Source organism: Physeter macrocephalus, chromosome 20 (assembly GCF_002837175.3).
Source record: "Physeter macrocephalus isolate SW-GA chromosome 20, ASM283717v5, whole genome shotgun sequence".
In the NCBI taxonomy this organism is placed as follows: domain Eukaryota; kingdom Metazoa; phylum Chordata; class Mammalia; order Artiodactyla; family Physeteridae; genus Physeter; species Physeter macrocephalus.
The window spans coordinates 65,495,280-65,508,036 of record NC_041233.1 but is presented as its reverse complement, the minus strand read 5'-3'; the positions used below and the strand labels follow the sequence as shown (position 1 = coordinate 65,508,036).

Below are 12,757 nucleotides of genomic sequence, written 5' to 3'. Positions count from 1 at the left end.
AATATATTAGTTTCCATGGGGGCTTCCCTGGTGGCGCAGTGGTTGGGAGTCCGCCTGCCAATGCAAGGGACACAGGTTTAAACCCTGGTCCGGGAAGATCCCATATGCCGCAGAGCAACTAAGCCCATGTGCCACAACTACTGGGCCTGCGCTCTAGAGCCTGTGAGCCACAACTACTGGGCCCACATGCTGCAACTACTGAAGCCCGCGTGCCTAGAGCCCATGCTCTGCAACAAGAGAAGCCACTGTAGTGAGAAGCCCGCGTGCCGCAACAAAGGGTAGCCCCCCCTCGTTGCCACTAGAGAAAGCCCGCGTGCACTAACGAAGACCCAATGCGGCGAAAATTAAATAAATTTTAAAAACAAGCATTAAAAGAATATTAGTTTCCAGACAACATGTTAAACCTTTCTGCACAGAGGCCAGAAGGCCCTCCAGCCTTTCACCAGAGCCGCCTGGAGAACCCAGACTCCATGGCTGCCAGCAACTCTCCTCCCTGCCTCCACTGGCCTCTGGGGCTCGTTGGGCAGGTGGTCAGAGACAGCTCTGAGGAAGGAGAAGCTGGGGCAGGATCCCCAAATGCCTGGGAACTCACCCTTGAGTAACCGGCGGTTGCACGGGCACTAGGATACCAACACTGCCTTGGGATGCCTCTGGAATGTGAGGGCCAGGGGAAGCAGCAGCGTCAAGAAAAAACTGCCACAGCCCCAGTGAGTTCTGGAGCAACCTGGTCCTCCCATTTTTCAGCCTCTACTAAGTACAATAACTAAAGCTACATCTGCCTTCTAATAATAGCTCCTGGCATTGGTAATTACAACTCTGTCATCCCAGCAAAGCCTGGGATGGGTGGCGGGGGAGCTTGCATTTTGCAGGCAATGCCCTTCGGTTCTGGGAAGAGCAGGCCTTGGCAGGCTCACACTGGCTGGGGTCACCCACAGCTGGCCTGAAACACATAGGGCGCGCTTCCCCACCCCCATGCCCAGTCCAGCCCCTAAGCAGCAGGACTCTGCCCCCCTCTCCTCCTCATTCTGCCTCTCTGCTCTCCACAGGGACCAAGGCTGAGTTGTTCCCCCACCCCCAGAAGTCTCTCTGCTAGGAAGAGACCATGGAGGGTGAAGAGTTATGTAGCCCCAGTGAGAGGAAGCATAGTAGGTCTCAATAACTATTTCATAAATGAATAACAATAGACAACCTGTATTAAGTACCTTCTACTGGAAGACACTGAGACCTTACCAGTACTCATTCAACTAATCCTCAAAATAACCCTACATGGTAGGCATCTATTACCAGCCCTTATTTAGAGATGAAGAAAGCCAAGGAGAGAGGATAAATAAGCACCTTTTTGTCCCCCAGCCAGCTGGGATTTGAATCCAGGGAGTCAAATTCCACAGTCTGTGCTCTGAACCACTGCACCCAATTGCCTTTCCTCCACTGTGCTGCCTGAACTATAGGAACAAGAGGGTCTCCAATTAGGAATCCTCAGGTCTGACATGAGCTTGCTGTGTGATCTTAGGTAAGAAAGTCTCTGGGCTTCAGTTTCCTCACCTGTCAAATGCAGAAAATAGTACCATATGCCCCCTACTGAGATGGATGAGACAATAGGTCTCAAAGCTAATCAGAGGGGAGACCTTCAAGATGGGGGAGGAGTAAGACGTGGAGATCACCTTTCTCCCCACAAATACATCTACATGTGGAACAACTATAGAACACCTACTGAACGCTGGCAGAAGACCTCAGACTTCCCAAAAGGGAACAGACACCCGAGGGGGGCCTACATGCAGAGGTGGGGCCAAACCAAAGCTGAACCCCAGGTGCTGTGCAAACAAAGAAAAGAAAGGGAAATTTCTTGGTGCAGCCTCAGGAGCAGCGGATTAAATCCGCACAATCAACTTGATGAAACCCACATCTGCGGAATACCTGAATGGACAACAAATGTTCCCAAAATTGAGGCGGTGGACTTTGGGAGCAACTGTAGACTGGGGTTTGATTTTTGTGTCTGATTTGTTTCTGGTTTTTATGTTCATCTTAGTTTAGTTTAGTTTTTAGTGCTTGACATCATTGGTGGATTTGTTTATTGGTTTGGTTGCTCTCTTCTTCTTTTTTTAAGAATTATTATTATTTTTTCCATTTTTTCTCTTTTTGTGAGTGTGTATGTATATGTTTCTTTGTGTTATTTTGTCTGTTTAGATTTGCTCTTACCATTTGTCCTAGGGTTCTAACTGTTTGGGGTTTTTTTGTTGTTCTTGTTTGTTTGTTTTCTTTTTATGAGTGTGTGTGTATCTGATTCTTTGTGTGATTTTGTCTGTTTAGTTTTGCTTTTACCATTTTCCTTGGGGTTCTATCTGTTCATTTTTTTTCTTCCTTTTATTCTAAGCTGTGTGGCTGGCAGGGTCTTGGTGCTCCAGCTGGGTGTCAGGCCTGAGCCTCAGAGGTGGGAGAGCTGAGCCCAGGAGATTGCACCACCAGAGACCTCCCAGCCCCATGTAATATCAATCAGCAAGAGCTCTCCCAGAGATCTCTGTCTCAACACTAAGACCCAGCTCCACCCAATGGCCAGCAAGCTCCCGTGCTGGATGCCCCATGCCAAACAACTAGCAAGACAGGAACACAACCCCACCCGTTAGCAGAGAGGCTGCCTGAAGTCATACTAAGTTCACAGACACCCCAAAACACGCCACTGAACGTGGCCCTGCCCACCAGAAGAACAAGATCCAGCCCCACCCACCAGAACACAGGCACCTGTCCCCTCCACCAGGAAGCCTACACAACCCACTGAACCAACCTTACCCACTGGGGGCAGACACCAAAAACAATGGGAACTACGAACATGCAGCCTTCAAAAAGGAGACCCCAAACACAGTAAGTTAAACAAAAAGAAAAGACAGAGAAATATGCAGCACATGAAGGAGCAATGTAAAAACACACCAGACCAAACAAAAGAGGAGGAAATAGGCAGTCTACCTGAAAAAGAATTCAGAGTAATGATAGTAAAGATGATCCAAAATCTTGAAAAATAGAATGGAGAAGATACAAGAAATGTTTAACAAGGACCTAGAAGAACTAAAGAGCAAACAAACAATGATGAACAATGCAATAAATGAAATTAAAAATTCTCTAGAAGGAATCAATAGCAGAATAACTGAGGCAGAAGAATGGATAAGTGACCTGGAAGATAAAGTAGTGGAAATAATTGCCACAGAGCAAAATAAAGAAAAAAGAATGAAAAGAATTGAGGACAGTCTTAGAGACCTATGGGACAACACTAAATGTACCAACATTCAAATAATAGGGGTCCCAGAAGAAGAAGAGAAAAGAAAGGGACTGAGAAAATATTGGACGAGATTATAGCTGAAAGCTTCCCTAACGTGGGAAAGGAAATAGTCAAGTCCAGGAAGCACAGAGTCCCATGCAGGATAAATCCAAGGAGAAACATGCCAAGACACATATTAATCAATCTATCAAAAATTACATGCAAAGAAAAAATATTAAAAGCAGCAAGGGAAAAACAACAAATAACATACAAGGGAATCCCCATAAGATTAACAGCTTGATCTTTCACCAGAAACTCTGCAAGCCAAAAGGGAGTGGCAGAACACATTTAAAGTGATGAAAGGGAAAAACCTACAACCAAGATTACTCCACCCAGCAAGCATCTCATTCATATTCAACAGAGAAATTAAAACCTTTACAGACAAGCAAAAGTTAAGAGAATTCAGCACCACCAAACCTGCTTTACAACAAATGCTAAAGGAACGTCTCTAGGCAGGAAACACAAGAGAAGGAAAAGACATACAAAAACAAACCCAAAACAATTAAGAAAATGTTAATAAGAACATACATATCGATAATTACCTTAAACGTGAATGGATTAATTGCTCCAGCCAAAAGACACAGGCTCACTGAATGGATACAAAAACAAGACCCATATATATGCTGTCTACAAGAGACCCACTTCAGACCTAGGAACACACACAGACTGAAAGTGAGGAGATGGAAAAAGATATTCCATGCAAATGGAAATCAAAAGAAAGCTGGAGCAGCAATACTCATATCAGATAAAACAGACTTTATGCACCCAACATAGGAGCACCTCAATACATAAGGCAAATGCTAACAGCCATAAAAGGAGAAATCAACAGTAACACAGTAAGAGTAGGTGACTTTAACACTTCACTTTCACCAATGGACAGATGATACAGAATGAAAATAAATAAAGAAACACAAGCTTTAAATGACACATTAGACCAGGTAGACTTAATTGATATTTATAGGACATTCCATCCAAAAACAACAGAATACACTTTCTTCTCAAGTGCACATGGAACATTCTCCAGGATAGATCATATCCTGGGTCACAAATCAAGCCTCGGTAAATTTAAGAAAATTGAAATCGTATCAGGTATCTTTTCTGACCACTACACTATGAGACTAGATATCAATTACAGGAAAAAAAACTGGAGGCTGAACAATATGCTACTAAATAACCAAGAGATCACTGAAGAAATCAAAGAGGAAATCAAAAAATACCTAGAAACAAATGACAATGAAAACACAATGACCCAAAATCTATGGGATACAGCAAAAGCAGTTCTAAGAGGGAAATTTATAGCAATAAAATCCGACCTCAAGAAACAAGAAAAATCTCAAATAAACAACTGAAACTCACACCTAAAGCAATTAGAGAAAGAAGAACAAAAAACCCCCGCCAAAGTTAGCAGAAGGAGAGAAATCATAAAGATAAGATCAGAAATAAATGAAAAAGAAATGAAGGAAATGATAGCAAAGATCAATAAAACTAAAAGCTGGTTCTTTGAGAAGAAAAACAAAATTGATAAACCAGACTCATCAAGAATAAAGAAAAAAAGGGAGAAGACTCAAATCGACAGAATTAGAAATGAAAATTAGAATTAGAAATGAAAAAGAAATAACAACTGACACTGCAAAAATACAAAGGATCATGAGAGATTACTACAAGCAACTATATGCCAATAAAATGGACAACCTGGAAGAAATGGACAAATTCTTAGAAAAGTACAACCTTCCAAGGCTGAACCACAAAGAAATAGAAACTATGAACAGATCAATCATAAGCACTGAAATTGAAACTGTGATTAAAAATCTTCCAACAAACAAATGCCCAGGAAGAGATGGCTTCACACGTGAATTTTATCAAACATTTAGAGAAAAGCTAACACCTATCCTTCTCAAACTCTTCCAAAATATAGCAGAGGGAGGAACATTCTGAAACTCATTCTACGAGGCCACCATCACCCTGATACCAAAACCAGACAAAGATGTCACAAAGAAAGAAAACTACAGGCCAATATCACTGATGCACATAGATGCAAAACCTCAAATAAATACTAGCAAACAGAATCTGACAGCACATTAAACGGATCATACACCATGATCAAGTGTGGTTTATCTCAGGAATGCAAGGGTTCTTCAATATACACAAACCAATCAATGTGATACACCATATTAACAAACTGAAGGATAAATACTATATGATAATAGATGCAGAAAAAGCTTTTGACAAAATTCAACACCCATTTATGATAACTGTACAGAAAGTAGGCATAGAGGGAACCTATCTTAACATAATAAAGGCCATATATGATAAACCCACAGCCAACATAGTTCTCAATGGTGAAAAATTGAAACCATTTCCACTAAGATCAGGTACAAGACAATGTTGCCCACTCTCACTGCTATTATTCAACATAGTTTTGGAAGCTTTAGCCACGGCAATCAGAGAAGAAAAAGAAATAAAAGGAATCCAGATCGGAAAAGAAGAAGTAAAACTGTCACTGTTTGCAGATGACACGATACTATATACATAGAGAATCCTAAAGATGCTACCAGAAAACTACTAGAGCTAATCAATGAATTTGGTAAAGTAGCAGGATACAAAATTAATGCACAGAAATCTCTTGCATTCCTATACACTAATGATGAAATATCTGAAAGATAAATTAAGGGAACACTCCCATTTACCACTGCAACAAAAGGAATAAAATATCTAGGAATAAACCTACCCAAGGAGACAAAAGTCCTGTATGCAGAAAACTATAAGACACTGATGAAAGAAATTAAAGACGATACAAACAGATGGAGAGATATACCATGTTCTTGGACTGGAAGAATCAACATTGAGAAAATGACTATACTACCCAAAGCAATCTACAGATTCAATGCAATACCTATCAAACTACCAATGGCATTTTTAACAGAACTAGAACAAAACATTTTACAATTTGTATGGAAACACAAAAGACCCTGAATAGCGAAAGCAATCCTGAAAAAGAAAAACAGAGCTGGAGGAATCAGACTCCCTGCCTTCAGACTATACTACAAAGCTACAGTAATCAAGACAGTATGGTACTGGCACAAAAACAGAAATAGTCACCTTATCTTTGATAAAGGAGGCAAGAATATACAATGGAGAAAAGACAGCCTCTTCAATAAGTGGTGCTGGGAAAACTGGACAGCTACGTGTAAAAGAATGAAATTAGAACACTCCCTAACAATGCAGCTCAATATCCAAAAAACAAACAACCCAATCCAAAAATGGGCAGAAGACCTAAAAAGACATTTCTCCAAAGAAGATATACAGATTGCCAACAATCACATGAAAGAATGCTCAACATCACCCATCATTAGAGAAATGCAAATCAGAACTACAATGAGGTATCACCTCACACCTGTCAGAATGGCCATCACCAAGAAATCTACAAACAATAAATGCTGGAGAGGGTGTGGAGAAAAGGGAACCCTCTTGCACTGTTGGTGGGAATGTAAATTGGTACAGCCACTATGGAGAACAGTATGGAGGTTCCTTAAAAAACTAAAAATAGAACTACCATAGGACCCAGCAATCTCACTACTGGACATATACCCTGAGAAAACCGTAATTCAAAAAGAGTCATGTACTACAATGTTCACTGCAGCACTATTTACACTAGGCAGGACATGGAAGCAACCTAAGTGTCCATCAACAGATGAATGGATAAAGAAGATGTGGCAACATATATACAGTGTAATATTAGCCATAAAAAGAAACTAAACTGAGTTATTTGTAGTGAGCTGGATGGACCTAGAGTCTGTCATACAGAGAGAAGTTAGAAAGAGAAAAATAAATACCGTATGCTAACACATATATATGGAATCTTAAAAAAAATGGTTCTGATGAACCTAGGGGCAGGACAGGAATAAAGACGCAGATGTAGAGAATGGACTAGAGGACTCGGGGAGGGGGAAGGGTAAGCTGGGACGAAGTAAGGGTAGCATTGACATATATACACTCCCAAATGTAAAACAGATAGCTAGTGGCAAGCAGCCGCATAGCACAGGGAGATCAGCTGGTGCTTTGTGACCACCTAGAGAGGTGGGATAAGGAGGGTGGGAGGGAGACGCAAAAGGGAGGGGATATGGGCATATATGTATACATATAGCTGATTCACTTAGTTATAAAGCAGAAACTAACACGACATTGTAAAGCAATTATACTCCAATAAAGATGTTAAAAAAATTCTAATCGGAGACTATAATCAAGAATAAAAGTACAATATGTAATAGCCCCAAGCCAGAAACAACCCAAATGCCCATCAACAGCTGAATGAATAAACAAAATGTGATCTGCCCATAACCACAATGCAATACTCCTCAACAATAAATAGAAACCAACTATCCCTACACCCAACAATTTGGATGAATCTCAGAATAATTATTGAGTGAAAAAAGCCAGGCAACAAGAGTACATACTGTATAATTCCCTTTATATAAAATTCTAGAATGCAAACTAATATTCAGTGACAGGAAGGAGGGCAGTGGTTACTTGGGGATTGAGGATGGGAGCGAGGGATTACAAAGGAGTATCAGGAAATATGGGGGTGAGGAATATGTTCACTATGTTGGTTGTGGTGATGGTCTCACAGGTGTATACATGTGTCAAACTCATCAAATTGTGCACCTTATGTGCACTTCATTAACATCAATTATACCTCAATAGAGCTGTGTTTTAAAAAATAAAATGAGCTACCATTTTCCTCCTCACAGGTTGGTAAAGATTAAAAACTGATAAGATCCAAAGTTGGCGAGGATGTGGAGAATGCGTACTCTCACTTGAGGTAGCACTGAAAACTGGTATAATCTTTTTGGGGAGCAATTTAGTGGCCATTATGAAAATATGAAATACAAATATATATGGACATCCCCCCTCCCCCGGGCCAGGACGTTATCCTCCAGAAACCCTGGTTCGCACACAAAGGTGACAGTGAGCTTGGAAGGCAACAAAGCTCAGAGGCGGCATGGCACAGGGACTCTAAGTGCTGGGGTTTGAATCCTGACTCCAGTTTGGGCTGTTCGTTAGCTCTGTAACCCTGCATCTCATTTTTTATCTGTGATATAGGGATAAAAATATTACTTACCTCACAGGTGTTTTGAGAGTTCAATGAGAAAAATACTAGAAGTGGTGCCTACATGGTAAATGATAAAAGCCTAACTATTATAGCATTTTAATAATGGAAAAAAAAAAGAAAATATAATGTTCACCAGTAGAGGAATGGATTGATAATGTATGGTACAGCTTTTAAGATGGAATATTTGCAGTGGTTAAGAAGAATGCATTCTCTATGTACTGATGTGAAGAGATGTCTAAGACCCACTGTTACGTTATAAAAGCAAATCGCACAACATTATGCGTATAGTTTGATCCTATTTTTGTGGGAGAAAAACTATCTGTGGGTATGACAGTGGCTACCTCTGGCGAGAGGGAGAGACTGGAGGGAAGAGATACAACATTTAACATTTACTTCGTATGGTTTTTAAAATTGGTTATGATAATCTTTCACACTTTTTATAATAAAAAATAAAATAAAACATGAATTATAAGGTAGCAGAATTTATTCTTAATTTTTGCCTGTGTGTGTCATATAGATTTCTAAGTTCCTAGATGCCAAGAGACTTGTGTTCCCTTTCTCAGTTCCCCCCGAGTGTCTCACAGAGTGCCACGTTATCCAGGAGGGATTGCTGACTAAGTGAATGCATAAATGAACTGCCTGGCACCTTTTTCCTGAAAGGCAGCCTTTGCAACTATTTTCCAGCATTAAAAAACCCAGGGCCTTCTGGCAATCATCTTAGTTCATTCTAAGGTCAGAGTGTATTTGCTTTTTTTAGTTTTTGTCCTGGAGCATACTGGACCGCTATGCAGCAAACTCATCCTTTTAAAAAAAAAAAGAAAGTTTGCTCTTCGAATCTGACTAAATGGCACACTTGGAGGACAGGAAACAGTAAGAAATTTTTAAAAGCAGATGAAAAGGAAAAAAGGAAACTTGATGGAAAGGGTGAGCCTCCATGTTGACTAGCCCCTCTGGGGCTAACTGACTTGTTAATAAAGGACTTGCCGTGACTGGAAAAAAAAAAACCCCAAAACATTCCTGGGTATGACTTGTTTGAGGACATGCAGTTTACCCAGCATGGGAAGGACAGGGGCCCACGTCTCTGTTCAGTGCTCTTCTATCAACTATATAGGGTCTGCCCCAGACGCAGTCTATTCTGCATCAGTGGCTCAGAGAAGCTGGTCTCTCAAAGAGAAAACAATGCAGCGTTGTTTTGAGAAGAGCTGGGGCCAGGAGGGCAGGGAAGACGTTAGCAGAAGAGGTGCATTTCTTTCTCTCTTTTTTTTTTTTTTAACATCTTTATTGGAGTATAATTGCTTTACAATGTTGTGTTAGTTTCTGCTGTATAATAAAGTGAATCAGCTATTGGCTTTACGGCATCCCTGGCTGAATAAGGGCTGTGTGGTCAGGAATAAAGCATTTCCTGACAGGGAAAACAAGTCTCTGTTCTGGCTCCCAGGGCAGTGCCGTTCAAAGTCTGGCCCCATGAGGTATCTGGTCTACTATGGGAGACTGAAATTTCAAGAAACTTTAAGGCAGCAGCACATCTAGGTAATTGCATCAGACACGAAAGACAACAAAATGACAAAAAGCCCTCTCAAGCTCTTAGATGTTATTACGGGACTATCCTTTCCTGGAGCCAAATTCTCAGGAAGGACTGCGTATTTCACCCACCTAGAGGAATGCTAAGTTCACTGAACACATCCTCAGGTTCCCAGGAAGGCAAAGAAAGGGGCTGTTTCAGCTCCACTTCAGCGTATTCCAGTGACCTCACGTCCAGAGATTTCATTTCCATGTACCTGGAGTTATCTGCAAAACATGAACCAGGGCAAAGTGGTAATGAAACACAACATGCCTCAAAGAATCCCTGCAATTGTATTCCTTGCACTCTGTGATGGGAAACAGTCCCTTGTGCTGCTTAATAACATGAGACTAGGCCAGGGCTGCTAATTAGAACCAGAGTGCTATAACAAAGAGCTTTTTCCGCTGCCAAAAGAATGCCACACGCAAGAAAACTTGGCAGGCAGCTGCATCAGGTCTGTGGGGGGATGGGCTGCTGATGCCTTCTGCTGGGATGGTCCATCCCCGTGTCCCCGGTTCAGTAACAATTCCACCTCTGCAGGCAGAAGAATTATTGAAGTGCAAAAATTGTGCTGATGTCCACAGAAGCACTGAGGTGGGCAGAAAAGGCAACGCCATTCTCACCCCAAGCCTGTCGAGCAGTGTTATTAAATACGAACTCCAAACACTGGCTAAGCTAATAAGCCATTAACACCAGTGCATGTCGAGACCTATACCACAAAATACAAGGGGATCAATCAGAGCAAGGTGAACACCACTTCGCTCCTCCTTTATTCTTGCCTTCTGTAGACACAGCCCAGGCCTCAGCGTTTCTCTAGCAACAAGGCAGCTCACAGCAGAGTTTCCATGGAGACTCAGATCCACGCAGGTGAAAAACAGCTCAGGTCAGCTTGACATGGAGGGAAGTCCAAGCCCACCTACCAGCTCGTGCCAACCACAGAGCACTGGGAGAGCACTGGGTTGACATGTTTATTTTTAAGCCTTTCCTCTATATTTTCTGCCCTCGACTCTTATCCCCCTTACTTCAAACTCTGGAATGCTGCAGGCTTTCTGCAGAGTGAATTTCTAGCTGTTTTCATTGAGAGAAAATTGAGGACTACTCTCCCCTCCCCCACAGTCCTTGATGGATCTTTAGTTTCCACTTGGCACAGAAGACAGGGCTTAGCTTATTTTAAACTCTGTCTTTCATGATGTCATAGTGCCAGGCATAGACACACATCACCTCCAATAGAGGTGGAGGAGCTCCAGGGACAAGTCTTGCTTCGCTGTCAGACGCCGGAGAAAAGTGGGTCTGAGGCGGTGAGAATGGGAACCGGCCGTGCCCCTCCGTGAGCCCCTCATTCTTCCCTCTATACCCGTTCCTTTCTCGGCCTCCCACGCTCCCACCCCTCACTCAGGCCTCACAGAAACAACGGCCTGGGTGGTCCTCGGTGGTGCAGGCAAGAGAGGCTGCTTGCTGATCCTTAGGAACCAAAGCGCCTTTGATGACTCCAAACATTTGCTAATTTAGTTGGCAGAGTCCATCTGGGATCCCGTAAATTCAGAGAAGTCCGTCCTACCTGAGCTTGCTTCTCAGAAACGCGTGGCCTCCCGTCCGACTTCCTTTACACCAATTGCCTAAAAGCTCTAACAATTTAGCCAGGCTGTTAAGCTTGCCTTCTGCACCAGCTTTCAGGCTGGCTGAAACCTTACTTCTGTTCGTTCCAGCCTGCACATGCCCATACACTGCTCTAGGGAAGCAGTGGTCCGACCAACCCAACCGCACAGGAGAAAAAGGAGGTAGTTACCCTGGGTCGACACCCCTTGGCAAGGCTGGCTTTGGAGGTCTGTTTCGGTGAGGGGGCTGGCTTTCTCCTCCAAGGGGCTGCCTTCACCAGCCCCATCTTCCAGGGTCTCCCTGGCCTTACAGTCATCAAGAAAGGGGCCAGGCTGCCAGGCCCTCTCCTCTGCTGGCCTGGGGGAAGACATTTGCTGGAGTGTAGGGGCCAGACGAACATCTGAGCTCTCTCCTCCCTTTGCCTGCTTCTCGTAGCAATCTGAGCCCGCCAGTGAGAGGCCCGTCTCGCATTCAGCTGGCTTCCGCTCAACATCCAGATTTAGGCCAGGCGTTTCCACGTCCATGTCACGGGGACAGCTCATGGAAGCAGAAGGCAGCTCTTTGGGCGACTTGAGGCTGATTTCCGCAGCCTCATTACCTACGGTCTTGACTCCCTCCTTGGTGAACTCTTTGGCTAAGTCCAGGTCTAAGGTGGTTGTCACACAGGGACATATTTCTGGACAGATTTTGTCCTTCTGTTCAATGGGCACAATTTCCTCCAGTTCTGGGATGTCCGGTTCCATGATAAAATCTTCTTCCTCCCCCACCTCGTCCACTGTAACCAGCTCTTCCATGTTCGTGGGGCACCAGCTCTCCCCCTCTGCCTCACTTCCACTTTCCGAATCTTGCTCCTGAATACAAATGAGGAACGGAGGTCAGAGGGTGGCTGAGGAGTGGGTCTTGGTATTTAACCAGAAGAGGGTGCAAACCTTGACCACAGGACCCCTCAAACCAGAAAGATATTGAGCAATCTTACTCCTACCTGGGAACATTTACTGGGTAATTAGGAGCTGTAAACCACTGAAGTCTCTCATCACTGATTTATCCCTAGGATGAGGCTCCAAACCGCACAGGAGTTGGAATAAGCCCTTAATGTTTAACCCACCAAGTGGACAAACAATTTCAACTCCTGGTATATAGTAGGTGCTCAATAAATAGTTTTTTTCTTTTTTTTTTTTTTTTT

The 12,757-nt window shown here is 43.0% G+C and overlaps 1 protein-coding gene across 1 annotated transcript in view; it reads right to left on the bottom strand.

Moving 5' to 3' along the window:
- Positions 1 to 12,757, bottom strand: part of RBM20 (RNA binding motif protein 20) — a 208,810-nt gene that overhangs the window by 9,218 nt on the left and 186,835 nt on the right. The window contains exons 11-12 of the mRNA XM_028481282.2: positions 11,765 to 12,425; positions 10,071 to 10,205 (exon numbers count right to left, since the gene is read on the bottom strand). Of these exons, the coding sequence (XP_028337083.1) occupies positions 10,071 to 10,205; positions 11,765 to 12,425 (796 nt within the window). The remainder of the gene's footprint in view (positions 1 to 10,070; positions 10,206 to 11,764; positions 12,426 to 12,757) is intronic.